This window comes from Bison bison, unplaced genomic scaffold (assembly GCF_000754665.1).
Source record: "Bison bison bison isolate TAMUID 2011002044 unplaced genomic scaffold, Bison_UMD1.0 scf7180017864456, whole genome shotgun sequence".
NCBI classification, from domain to species: Eukaryota; Metazoa; Chordata; class Mammalia; order Artiodactyla; family Bovidae; genus Bison; species Bison bison.
This window is the reverse complement of record NW_011495018.1, coordinates 9306204-9317293: the sequence shown is the minus strand read 5'-3', so window position 1 is coordinate 9317293 and position 11090 is coordinate 9306204. Positions and strand designations below refer to the sequence as shown.

Sequence of the window (11090 nt, the reverse complement as noted above, 5' to 3'; positions counted from 1 at the left end):
AGGTCATGCCACGGAGCACCCCCTGCCGATGCCCCTCCCCACTCCAGGCTTCTGAGTTGGGAAGAAAGAAGCGGCAGGTAGGAGCGGGTGAATCTGGGGGAAGGCTTGTGGAAGCAGGACCTTGCTCTGCATTGGAGGTTACGGGCCCAAACAGGGCTGCCCGACTCCCCGACCAGCTCCATTAACGAAATCCTTGGCCGTTGTGGGATGCCGAGGTTTCTCAGCAAAGCCTCTGTGCTTTCCAGGACGTTGCATTTGAAAAATTGAGCAGGAGGAGGCGGGTGTCCCCGCGCGGCCGGGGTGGAGGTGTGCGCATGTGCGAGGCACCGGACAGGCGGAAGGATGTTGACACGTGCGCACCCACGGGGGCACCCTCAAGGTAAGCGTTCTCTAGCTAATTTCACGGAGAAAGCAATGGCACCCCACTCCAGTACTCTTGCCTGGAAAACCCCATGGACGGAGGAGCCTGGTAGGCTGCGGTCCATGGGGTCGCGAAGAATCGGACACGACTGAGCAACTTCACTTTCACTTTTCACTTTCCTTCATTGGAGAAGGAAATGGCAACCCACTCCAGTGTTCTTGCCTGGAGAATCCCAGGGACGGGGGAGCCTGGTGGGCTGCCGTCTATGGGGTCGCACAGAGTCGGACACGACTGAAGCGACTTTGCAGCAGCAGCAGCAGCAGCAGCTTATTTCCCCCTCGAAATATTCTGGTGCGTGAGAACTATTTTTATTTCTATTTTACAAGAAGGAAACAGAGGCTCAGAGAGGTTAAAAAACCCCGCGGACTTGACTGAATCACTCAGCCAGGACACTGAATTCCGGATCCTCGGTGACTGCAAAGTCTTTTGCTTTTCCCCAGGGTAGGAGAGTCCTTCCCCAGGAGGTCAGGACAGGAAGTGGCGGGAAGAGAAGTGGGGATAGGGGATGCTCTCTGATGCTTGCCGTGGCCCTCACGCCCATTCTTCCATTCGTCTGATTGGTGGCTCTGCCTTGAGTCTGGGGCTGGCTCCACTGTTGTTTTTCACAGCCGATGAAAAGCCTGCTCATTTATTTCAATGGGTGGGAAGGACAGTGGGGCTGCCCCACGTGTGCACTCTTGGGCTGACCTGAGTGGCTTTGCTCTTCTGGCCTCTTGTGTGTTTCCCTCTGCAGTCGGTGGACCGGTGGTGCCTCCCCAGGCTGGTGGCACCCAACCAGGCTTCTGGGTTCCCTGAAATAGCAAAGGCAGAATCTGGAGAGTTCACAAGTCAGTCTTTTGGACAGTTTGTTGTTTAGTCCGACCTTTAGTGACCCCATGGACTGTAGATCGCCAGGCTCCTCTCTCCACGGGATTTCCCAGGCAAGAATACTGGAGTGGGTAGCCATCCCCTTTTCCAGGGGATCTTCCCCACCCAGGGTTTGAACTCGCGTCTCCTGCATTGCAGGTGAATTCTTTATGACTGAGCCACTGGGAAGCCCTTGGGTTTATTAGGAGCTGGGAAAAACAACCTGGGGATCAAAAGTGGTAGGACTAAACAAAACCCAGACTCTTTGGCCCCGCCAAGCCCTGGAAGACCTGGACCCTGCTCCCTTTCTGACATCCCAGCCCCTGTTCCCACCCTTTCCTGCCATCAGACTACATGGACATTCTCTTCCACTGCAGTCCAGCAGGTGCTGTTCCCTCCACCTGCGACACCCCTGCCTCATTGTATCTCTCAGCCAATCCCTACCCCCTTGAGGCTCATCCTTAATGTCACTTCCTCCAAGGAGCCCTCCCTGAAGCCCCAGGTCCCCGGTGGATGTTTTAAAATGTAGCTTTTATTATTATTCAGGGAGGATGAGGCCGACAGATGAGGAGACAGTTGCCACTGAAAACATTGTTACAGCTCCCAGGAGGAGGGGAGCAGGACCAGGTGGAGACACACTAGGGCCGATCAGGAGGTAGAAGGGGAAAGGGGGAAACTTGCACAAGAGCCTTCTTCGTGGTTCCCGAGGGAAGGACCAGGTGAGCAGGGTAAGCAGGCTTGGGACTGGCTAGCCTAGGACTCCAGCCTTGGCCTGGACCCGGTGCACAGACAGCTCCCCATACCTTGGGAGCCAGCTGATCCCGATATCTATGGGGCCTTCCACTGCACACACACAGAGTCAGGGCCCTGATTCTTCTAGAACCAGAGACTTTAGAGCGAACACTCAGGCTCTGAGACCTAGATGTTCCAAACTGCCAGCCCCAGAGGCTCTGCGTCTGCGCTTTCCACCAAGGGAGGATAAAGTCATGGCCAAGGTCATACAACTAGTCAGTGCTGGTGTGTGTGTGAGTCACGCAGTCATGTCCAGCTCTTTGTAATCCCACAGACTGTAGCCTGCCAGGCTCCTCTGTCCATGCAATTCTCTAGGCAAGAATACTGGAGTGGGTTGCCATTCCCTTCTTCAGGGGATCTTCCTGACCTGGGGATCAAACCCAGGTCTCCCACATAGCAGGCAGATTCTTTACCACCTGAGCCATCGGGGAAGCCAGTGCTAGAACCAGAGCCAAATCAGGTGTTCCTTCCCATGTATTCCACCGCCTGTCCACATGAGTCACCAGATGGAGTGGCTGAAATGGACCATCTGGGACCCTCTGGGAAGGTAGTGAGCTCCTCATCTCTGGAGTGTTCTAGAATAAAATGGACATCACACTGGAGTCCTGTCACTATGGCACGGGAGATTTTGGTACAATGTGGTTGTAGCTCAGAGCTGTACTCAGTGAGGTTTGGTGTCTGAGCCCCTGAAGTGAGGTCTTGGGACTGCCGGGGTCCAGCCCCGGTGGATCCAGGGAATTCGAAGCGGGGACGGCGTCGGCGAGGATCGGGAAACAATTGCTTAATTAAACGTTAATTAAGGATATAAAGAATAATAGAATGAGGATCGCTCAGTGAGGAAATTCAGTGGAGAAAAGAGGCTGAAATAAGGATAGCTCAGTGAGGAAATTCAGTGGAGAAAAGAGGCTGAATAATTCAGCCAGAAGGTAAGAGAAAGAACGACACGGTGAGACCAAGTTTCGGTGAACAAGGCCCGCACTTTAATTTCCAAAGTAGTTTTTATACCTTAAGTTATGCATAGAGGATAATGGGGGAAGGGGTAGAGTCATGCAGTAAGCCAGGCTTTCTTCCTGCAAACTTATCATATGCAAAAGTTTAGGTGATTTGCATCATCTTCTGGCCCGGAGGCCTTTTTCTCTAAAGGTGATTATTCTAAAGTCAGGCGCCAGCCTCCAAAAAGCATTAGATAAAGTTGCATTCCTACAGAGCAAAGGTGTGGTGGGGTATAACAAGAAAAAGAATTAATTCAAGGGTCCCAGGTTACAAACATTAAAGCTACTATTTACACCAATTATATTAATCAATACACTGCCAGGGACACAGCAGGTAAGGGATATGGAGACTTAGCAGCAAACATTGGCCCAACAAGTGAAAATCCCTTCACCAATACAATTTCTAATCAATCTTTTAACTGCTCAAAGGAATCTGTATTTAGACAGTTTAGAACATCTCATGCCTCTCACAGTTTGGAGGCTCTGAGCAATCACATGTGGCCAGAAAAACCTATTCAGGCAGGCTAGAGGACTTCCAAGGGAGTTTGTAGGTTGAAACACTGTCACACCCAGGAATTATTAACTGGAGCTGTAAGCTAACTCTTTTTTCAGAGAGGTAGTGGGGGACAGCCCCCCCGTAAAGTCAGAGGTGTAGGTGAAAGCACAAAGCAGAAAGTAGGCAGACTCTGGTTTTGGGGGTAGATTGCTCGAGAATTTCCAGGGAGACTCCTGAGGCTTGATCCCGCCTTTGCGTATGCCAAGCCTCCTTCCTCGTGACCTTTGCCAGGGGCGGAGCTCGCTCCCCGCATGGGACCACCGAAGTCTTGGGATTTCTGACTTGTCTGGGCCTATGGGGCTGGGTCACTACACATCCAAGCAACTGGACACCACCAGAAAAAGAGCTTTAGGGAAGCATTTGTTGTTCGGTTGCCGTCTGAAGCCCTTAGGGAAGCATGCTGGGGCGGCATTTCCATTTATTTGTATTTGTTGTTTTTGACTCTGGCTAGTAACTCAGCTCCCAAGATTTGTGGAGAGATGTACGTATAAAGGACGTTCAGCTTAGAACGAGCTGTTAGGCTGGATGCTCGAGCTTAGAACTGGAGGAAATGATGTACACAGCCAAGGCCAGGGTTCCTGTTAATGGACGAGAAGTGCGCCACCCTGGGATGCTTTCTTAGAGTGGACACCAGAGGGCGCCCAAGGGCCTGTTTTCTGTGCCCTAAGAAGTGGTACCTGAGAGCATCGGGGAGTGTGGCCCATAGTGGAGTGAGTGGGATTGCTAGATCTTTCAAACTTAAACTGAAATCTTACATGGGGCCCTGCACTCCAGGGACAGGTGACTGGAGAAAGCTGGGTGGATAAAAGGGAGCCACAGCGAGGGAGTGAATCTGCTTATTTGCAGACAAACTTCTGCTGAGATGGAACCTTGACCCATGGAGAAATGCACACGCACACACATACACACACACAGTGCTCATCCATGTGCAAAGACAGAGCGGTGGGTAGGGACTGGTTCCTCCAGTTATCCAAGCTGAGACGTTTGTTGAGCATGTTCCAGGGGCCGAGTTTGGTGCTGGGCTCTGGGGGGACACAGGGGTGGGTAAGCCCCCAGCGGACACTCCTCTGTCACCGACTGCACAGCAGGAAGTGGGTGTCAGGGGGGTAGAACCACAGATCTGAGGGTGAAGAGGGAAGTACATTCGGAGATGCCTCTCCTTGATCAAATGTGTTATAGTTTCTAGGGCACAGTTACCAGTAGGTAGAGTAGCTACCAGAGAAGGCAATGGCACCCCACTCCAGTACTCTTGCCTGGAAAATCCCATGGACAGAGGAGGCTGGTAGGCTGCAGTCCATGGGGTCGCGAAGAGTCGGACACGACTGAGCGACTTCACTTTCACTTTCGCTTTCATGCATTGGAGAAGGAAATGGCAACCCACTCCAGTGTTCTTGCCTGGAGAATCCCAGGGACGGGGGAGTCTGGTGAGCTGCCGTCTATGAGGTCGCACAGAGTCGGACACAACTGAAGCGACTTAGCAGCAGCAGCAGCAGCAGCAGAGTAGCTACTCTCCTATCTTGCTGTATAATTTATGTGACTTAGAAGAGGCTGTGCTTGAAGACCCTCAGGCCTTAACGAGCTGCACTAACTCCAGGCCCCTTTTACTGTTGGCGTTTCGATGAGCCCTGGGGTGGAGATCCAGGACTTCGATGGGCGAGGCTTCACAGGTGTGATAGAGGAGGGTCCCACCTCCCCGCCTCACAGGCTTCACAGACCAAGGCACCGAGAACACTGTGAGATTCCACTTAGACCCCTGCAATGAAGGGTCTCAGCCTTGTCCCCGACTTTTGGACAGTTCTAAGAGAGAGCAGATTAAACATCATCTACCAGCAAAGTAAGTCATAGGCACAGCTTTGAATAATATGCTGCTGCTAAGTCACTTCAGTCGGGTCCGACTCTGTGCCACCCCATAGATGGCAGCCCACCAGGCTCCCCTGTCCCCGGGATTCTCCAGGCAAGAACACTGGAGTGGGTTGCCATTTCCTTCTCCAATGCATGAAAGCGAAAAGTGAAAGTGAAGTCACTCAGTCGTGTCCGACTCTTCACATCCCCATGGACTGCAGCCCACCAGGCTCCTCTGTACATGGGATTTTCTAGGCAAGAGTACTGGAGTGGGTTGCCATTGCCTTCTCTGTTGAATAATATAAAACACTCCAATTTTTGTTTAAATATTTCTGTCCAAGCATTTCTGGATACTAGAGCTAGGAAAGGAGCTCCCCAGAGTGTCAAGGCTGGGAGCAATATGAGAACCTTCTAGTCTAATCTCTTTTTTTTAAGTTTTAATTGGAGGCTGATTACTTTGCAATATTATAGTGGTTTTGCCATACATTGACGTGAATCAGCCATGGGTGTACATGTGTTCCCCATCCTGAACCCCCCTCCCACCTCCCTCCCCATCCCATCCCTCAGGGTCATCCCAGTGCACCAGCCCTGAGCACCCTGTGTTATGCATCGAACCTGGACTGGCGATCTGTTTCACATATGATAATATACATGTTTCAATGCTATTCTTTCAAATCATCCCACCCTCGCCTTCTCCCACAGAGTCCAAAAGTCTGTTCTTTACATCTGTGCCTCTTTTGCTGTCTCGCTTACAGGGTCATCATTACCATTTAGTCTAATCTTACGTTACAGATGAGGCCTGAGGATTTGGGGGTTGGTTCTCACCGTGGGCCCCTTTTAAAGTGTTGCGTTCCCCCAGGCACTGTAAGAAGCCTGGCACTACATAGAAACAGTAATGACACTGCACGCCTAAGGAGGGCGATTGAGGTGGAGGTCGGTGGCACCCCAGTTGGTCTCTGTAAGACTGCATCCCTCCCACAGCCCCCAGCCTGCAAGGGGACTGAGCCTAGAACAGGAAGTGCTCAGAACCTTCCTTGATGTTGCCATGGTGCCCACAAAGACCCGAGGAAACCAAAGGCCGGCTCCCCTGCCAAAGCTCCTTGCCCTCAGGAAGAAAAGAGTGAGCCCCGTGTGTCATGAGCGCTCTGAGCATTCAGCCCCAGAAGGTGAAGGGCCATCAGCTGTCCTGTCGTTCAGAGACCAACGTAACAAGAGTGCCTCCGCTCCGCTAGCTCCCCCGTCAGCACACCCGAGGGGGCCAAGGAGCCTCAGGACAGCAGGTATCGCTGGTACTTCCATCCGTGTTGGAGACAGAGGACGTCCCGAGTGATGGGCACTGCTTGGACTAGGTTCCATGTGGTCAGCTGGCAGAGGAGGGCTTCGGGGGGTCTGGGCTGGGAGGCAGGGGGGGTCTGAGAGCTCAGGCACCCTCGCAGGTAGCTCCTGCCGATTAGAGTGACCCAGGAACTGACCCTCAAAACCTGTTAAGGCGGCGGTCCCCAGCCTTTTTGGCCTTAAGGACCAGTTTCATGGAAGACAGTTTTTCCATGGACTGGGGTGGTGGTTTGGGGATGATTCAAGCACATTACACTCGCTGTGCACTTTCTTTCTTTTTTAAAAAGATGCTTTATTTTGTACTGCTGATTAACAAACAATGTTGTGATAGTTTCAGATAAACAGGGAAGGGACTCGGCCATACAGATACATGTATCCATTCTTCCCCAACCCTACTCCCATCCAGGCTGCCAAATAGCATCCAGTAGAGTTCCCTGGGCTAAACAGTAGGTCCTTGTTGGATACGTTTTAATTATACCAGTGCATACGTGACCTTCCCAAACTCCCTATCTCTTCCCCACTATCCTTCCCCACAGTGTGCACTTTATTTCCAATCTAACGCTCCAGGACAGCGCTGGCCAACGTATGCTGTCCAGACGTAACTGTTAATATCACCCCTTTTAGTGCCCTGATCTGAATGACAGGTTACATGATCAGTCCACATATAGGTCTCCATTGGTTCCCATCACCTGGGTAAAGAGTGGAAAATTGTGGATTAGCTCCTAGTTTGCTTTATCTGAGCCACTTTCCCAGCACAATAGCAGAGAATCATCTTTCTACTAATGTACTTTCAAAAATTAGATTTTCACTTGATTTGATCACTCACTCACATTTGAGGCTTACTCATTCCTTTTGTGGCAAAATAAAGATTCTTTGAGCCAATCTTCTCCATAATGTTTTGAAAACACCCTTTGGAAGTTTTTTGAAAATTTAAAATTTACCTCTTTCACCTTCCAGGTGCTTCTCTTTTGTGCAATCTCCGGGATCCTTCATGAAAATGCTGAATCCGGTAAGCAGCTCAGTTTCATGGAGGGCAGGCGATGGTGAGGAACAGAAGCGCCGGGTGACAGGTGTGCCACTGGGTTCCCTCAGGGGGATGGTCCCACACCCCCAGGGACCTCAGGCTTTATTGGCTGACTCTGCTGGCGGCGGGGGTTGGGGGGCCGTGTGTTTGGAGCCCCACGGTCAGAGACCACTGTTCACACTTTAGCAGGGTTGTATCTAGATTCAGACTCCAAAATCATCCACCATATTCCAGGCGCTATACTAAAGCAGAGTTCCCAAACTTTTATTTTATCATTTTAACAGCATCCTCATCCTCATGGTTCATACTCACCTTCATCCTCATTATCATTGGCATTATTCCCATTTAACCTATGAGGCCTAAGAGGATGAAAAGAGCAAATACTTTGCCCAAGGTCACACAACTAGTTCATGGCAGAAACAAGACTTGAACTCAGATCCTCCGTTCCGTGGTCCCTTGCCTCCCCACCACCTTGCTGGTACCTGGTGTGGCTTAGAATCAATTTCACCCATTCCTATGGGTCTCTCGTGGTGCAGTTGTCCTGGATAAGTTTCCTTGAGCCGCCACACCTGAGGTTTTACATCCATTCCTTATTGGGATGGCTTCCTTAAGGAAATTGCTGAATCCTAGGCCCTCGAGAAGATGTGTAAGGGAAAGTCTCTGCCCAGTGACACAGCTGTTCCGGTCCTGGGGTGATACCCAAAGAACTGAAAACAGGTGTTCAAACAGAAACGCATACATGAATGTTCACAGCACTACTGCCAGTGGCCAGAAGGTTGTAACAATCCAAGTATCATTCTATCAGCTGATGAATGGATAAACAAACGGTGATCTGTCCACACAATGGAGTGTCAAAAGGACTGAAATTCTGGCACGTGGCTGAACCTTGAACCATGCCGAGGGAAAAAACCAGACATAAAAGGCCACTATTATAGGATTCCATTTATATAAAATTTCAAGAAATCCATAGAGACAGAATGCAGATGAGTGGTTTCCAGGGAGTGGGAGAGGGGGGAATTAGGGGATGACTCGATAAGCAGAAAGCCTGCTTCTGCAGTGATGACAACGTTCTGCATTGTCTGAATGCATAGTTGTCATGGTTGTGAGTGAAAGTCGCTCAGTCATGTCCAACTCTTTGTGACCCCATGGATGTCCACGGAATTCTCTAGGCCAGAACACTGGAGTGGGTAGCCTTTTCCTTCTCCAGGGATCTTCCCAACCAGGGATCAAAGCACCCATCACCAACTCCCGAACTTTGCTCAAACTCATGTCCATCAAGTTGGTGATGCCATCCAACCATCTCATCCTCTGTTGTCCCCTTCTTCTTCCTTTGAGAATGTCTGTGGGTGGTGATGAAAGTCCAGAGAAATGGCCTTCAATCTTTCCCAGCGTCAGGGTCTTTTCCACTGAGTCAGTTCTTTGCATCAGGTGGCCAAAGTATTGGAGCTTCAGCATTAAAAAAACAAAACAAAAATAGACGTTTTGTGTATTTTAGTGCAATTAAAAAAACAAAAAGTCTCTGCCCCAGATTTCCTAAGTTTGGTATCTTTCTCCCTGGCACCTCCTGCCCCAGATGCTAAATTCCAGATTACTTTGTGGCTTAAAGTCTTGTTTCCTAAATGCAGTAGATTTGCCTTGAGAATGTGACTCTGGAGAAATATTGGCCAGCTTTGAAAATTAACCAGCTCTTTAAATTTTGTCTTAAATTTCCTTTCTGTTGTACAGTTTGGAAAATCTGGTATTTATGAGAGGTTAAAAGAAAAAGACATTCTCTCTTTCTTTGCTTCCCAAGCAGCAGAAACCCCGGCTGGAACGCCGAATCGCTGGCTCAACCAACCGGTGGCGTTTCCCCAGACAGCCTTTCTCGGGAGACCTGCTGGGGCTCTCCCAGATGTGCAAGGCTGCCAACATAGACTTTGATGAAGTTCTGAAGAACCCAGACAGGTAGGAAGCTCAAAGGCCCACGGCAGGGTGAACTGCACTTCTGGGAAGTGCCCAGTACTTGGGCCACACTGGTTGGGCAGGTGGGCTGTCCTGGGTATTTGCAAAAAGGCTGCCTTTGGGACCAGCCCTTAAGGATGGACAGGGTCAGGGTGACAACTTCCTTTGAGAACGTCTGTGGGTGGTGATAAAAGTCCAGAGAAACGGAGAATTTTTTTCCCCAGATTTTCCTTTGTACTGGGAACTTTGGACCCTAAGAGGATTCTGAGTTTATCAATTGGATTCTTGACAAACACAGCGAGATGGCCCCGCTCAGAGTTTGAACTCGCATCCCCAGGAACATGCATGTCCAGCAGGGGGAGAAGCCGGCTCCCTGGTCCCTCCCAGAGTGTTCTAAGCAGATGGCTTGGAGCATCACTTCTCTAGGTTACAAGTTCTTTCCTGCCTTTCCTGGGGAAGCAGAGCTGGAGCTCTTTGCCAAAGAAACACTTCATTTCCTTGGCCCTTTGGACCTGCCTGGCTGCTGCTACTTCCTTGGACCGGTGGCATCTGCCTTGTGAGCACTCAGTCTGATCTACCTGAGTGTGGGCTGTGCCTGGGCAGCACCTGGCCCAGAAGAGCTCCTGGTTCCACGTTTACTGAGCAAGTAGCCACGTCTTCTCTTTCTAGACCCACCAGCCAGCCTCTCTCTGTTGCCCCCCACCCCACAGATGATGGTACTGCACACGTGAATAAACCGAAACCCATCTGGATTTGGTCTCCAAATTCTTGGATGAACCCAGCTTAAAAAAAAAAAAGTTGAATGCTATGAGTTGCTATTTTTGGCACTGGCTACTCATGGCCTTAAACAAATTTGAATTTATTTTATATTTTGTTTGGTTAGAGCCCTGAAGAAATCTTAGGATTTTTGCCAAAGTTTGTTGTGTTCCTTAGTGCCAGGGCCAGGAGCTGGAGCTGGGCCTGGGAATATAGGCAAACTGATCCAGAAACCTGAGGATGGTGACTGGGCCACAGGGGCAGAGGTCTCTGGGACTCGGTTTGTGAAATCGCTGAGCTAAGCTGGGAGTGGTGGCCATTGGCACTTAGCTAAGCTGGGGGTGGTGGCCTGGGGGTGATGGCCATTGGTGCTGGGCTTTAGGACTATTGTGCTATGCTAAGTTGCTTCAGTTGTGTCCAACTCTTGGCAACCCTATGGACTGTAGCCCACCAGGCTCCCCTGTCTATGGGATTCTCCAGACAAGAATACTGGAGTGGGTTGCCATGCCCTCCTCCAGGGGATCTTCCTGACCCAGGGATTGAATACACATCTCTTATGTCTCCTGCACTGGCAGGCGGGCTCTT

General features: G+C 50.5%; 1 protein-coding gene across 1 annotated transcript in view; it reads left to right on the top strand.

Moving 5' to 3' along the window:
• The first annotated feature begins 6505 nt into the window (after positions 1–6505).
• BTBD16 (BTB (POZ) domain containing 16) overlaps positions 6506–11090 on the top strand; it is a 52423-nt gene continuing 47838 nt past the window's right edge. Inside the window, exons 1-3 of the mRNA XM_010859221.1 lie at positions 6506–6729; positions 7742–7793; positions 9604–9752. Coding sequence (XP_010857523.1) covers positions 7776–7793; positions 9604–9752 — 167 coding nt within the window. The 5' untranslated portion in view covers positions 6506–6729; positions 7742–7775. The remainder of the gene's footprint in view (positions 6730–7741; positions 7794–9603; positions 9753–11090) is intronic.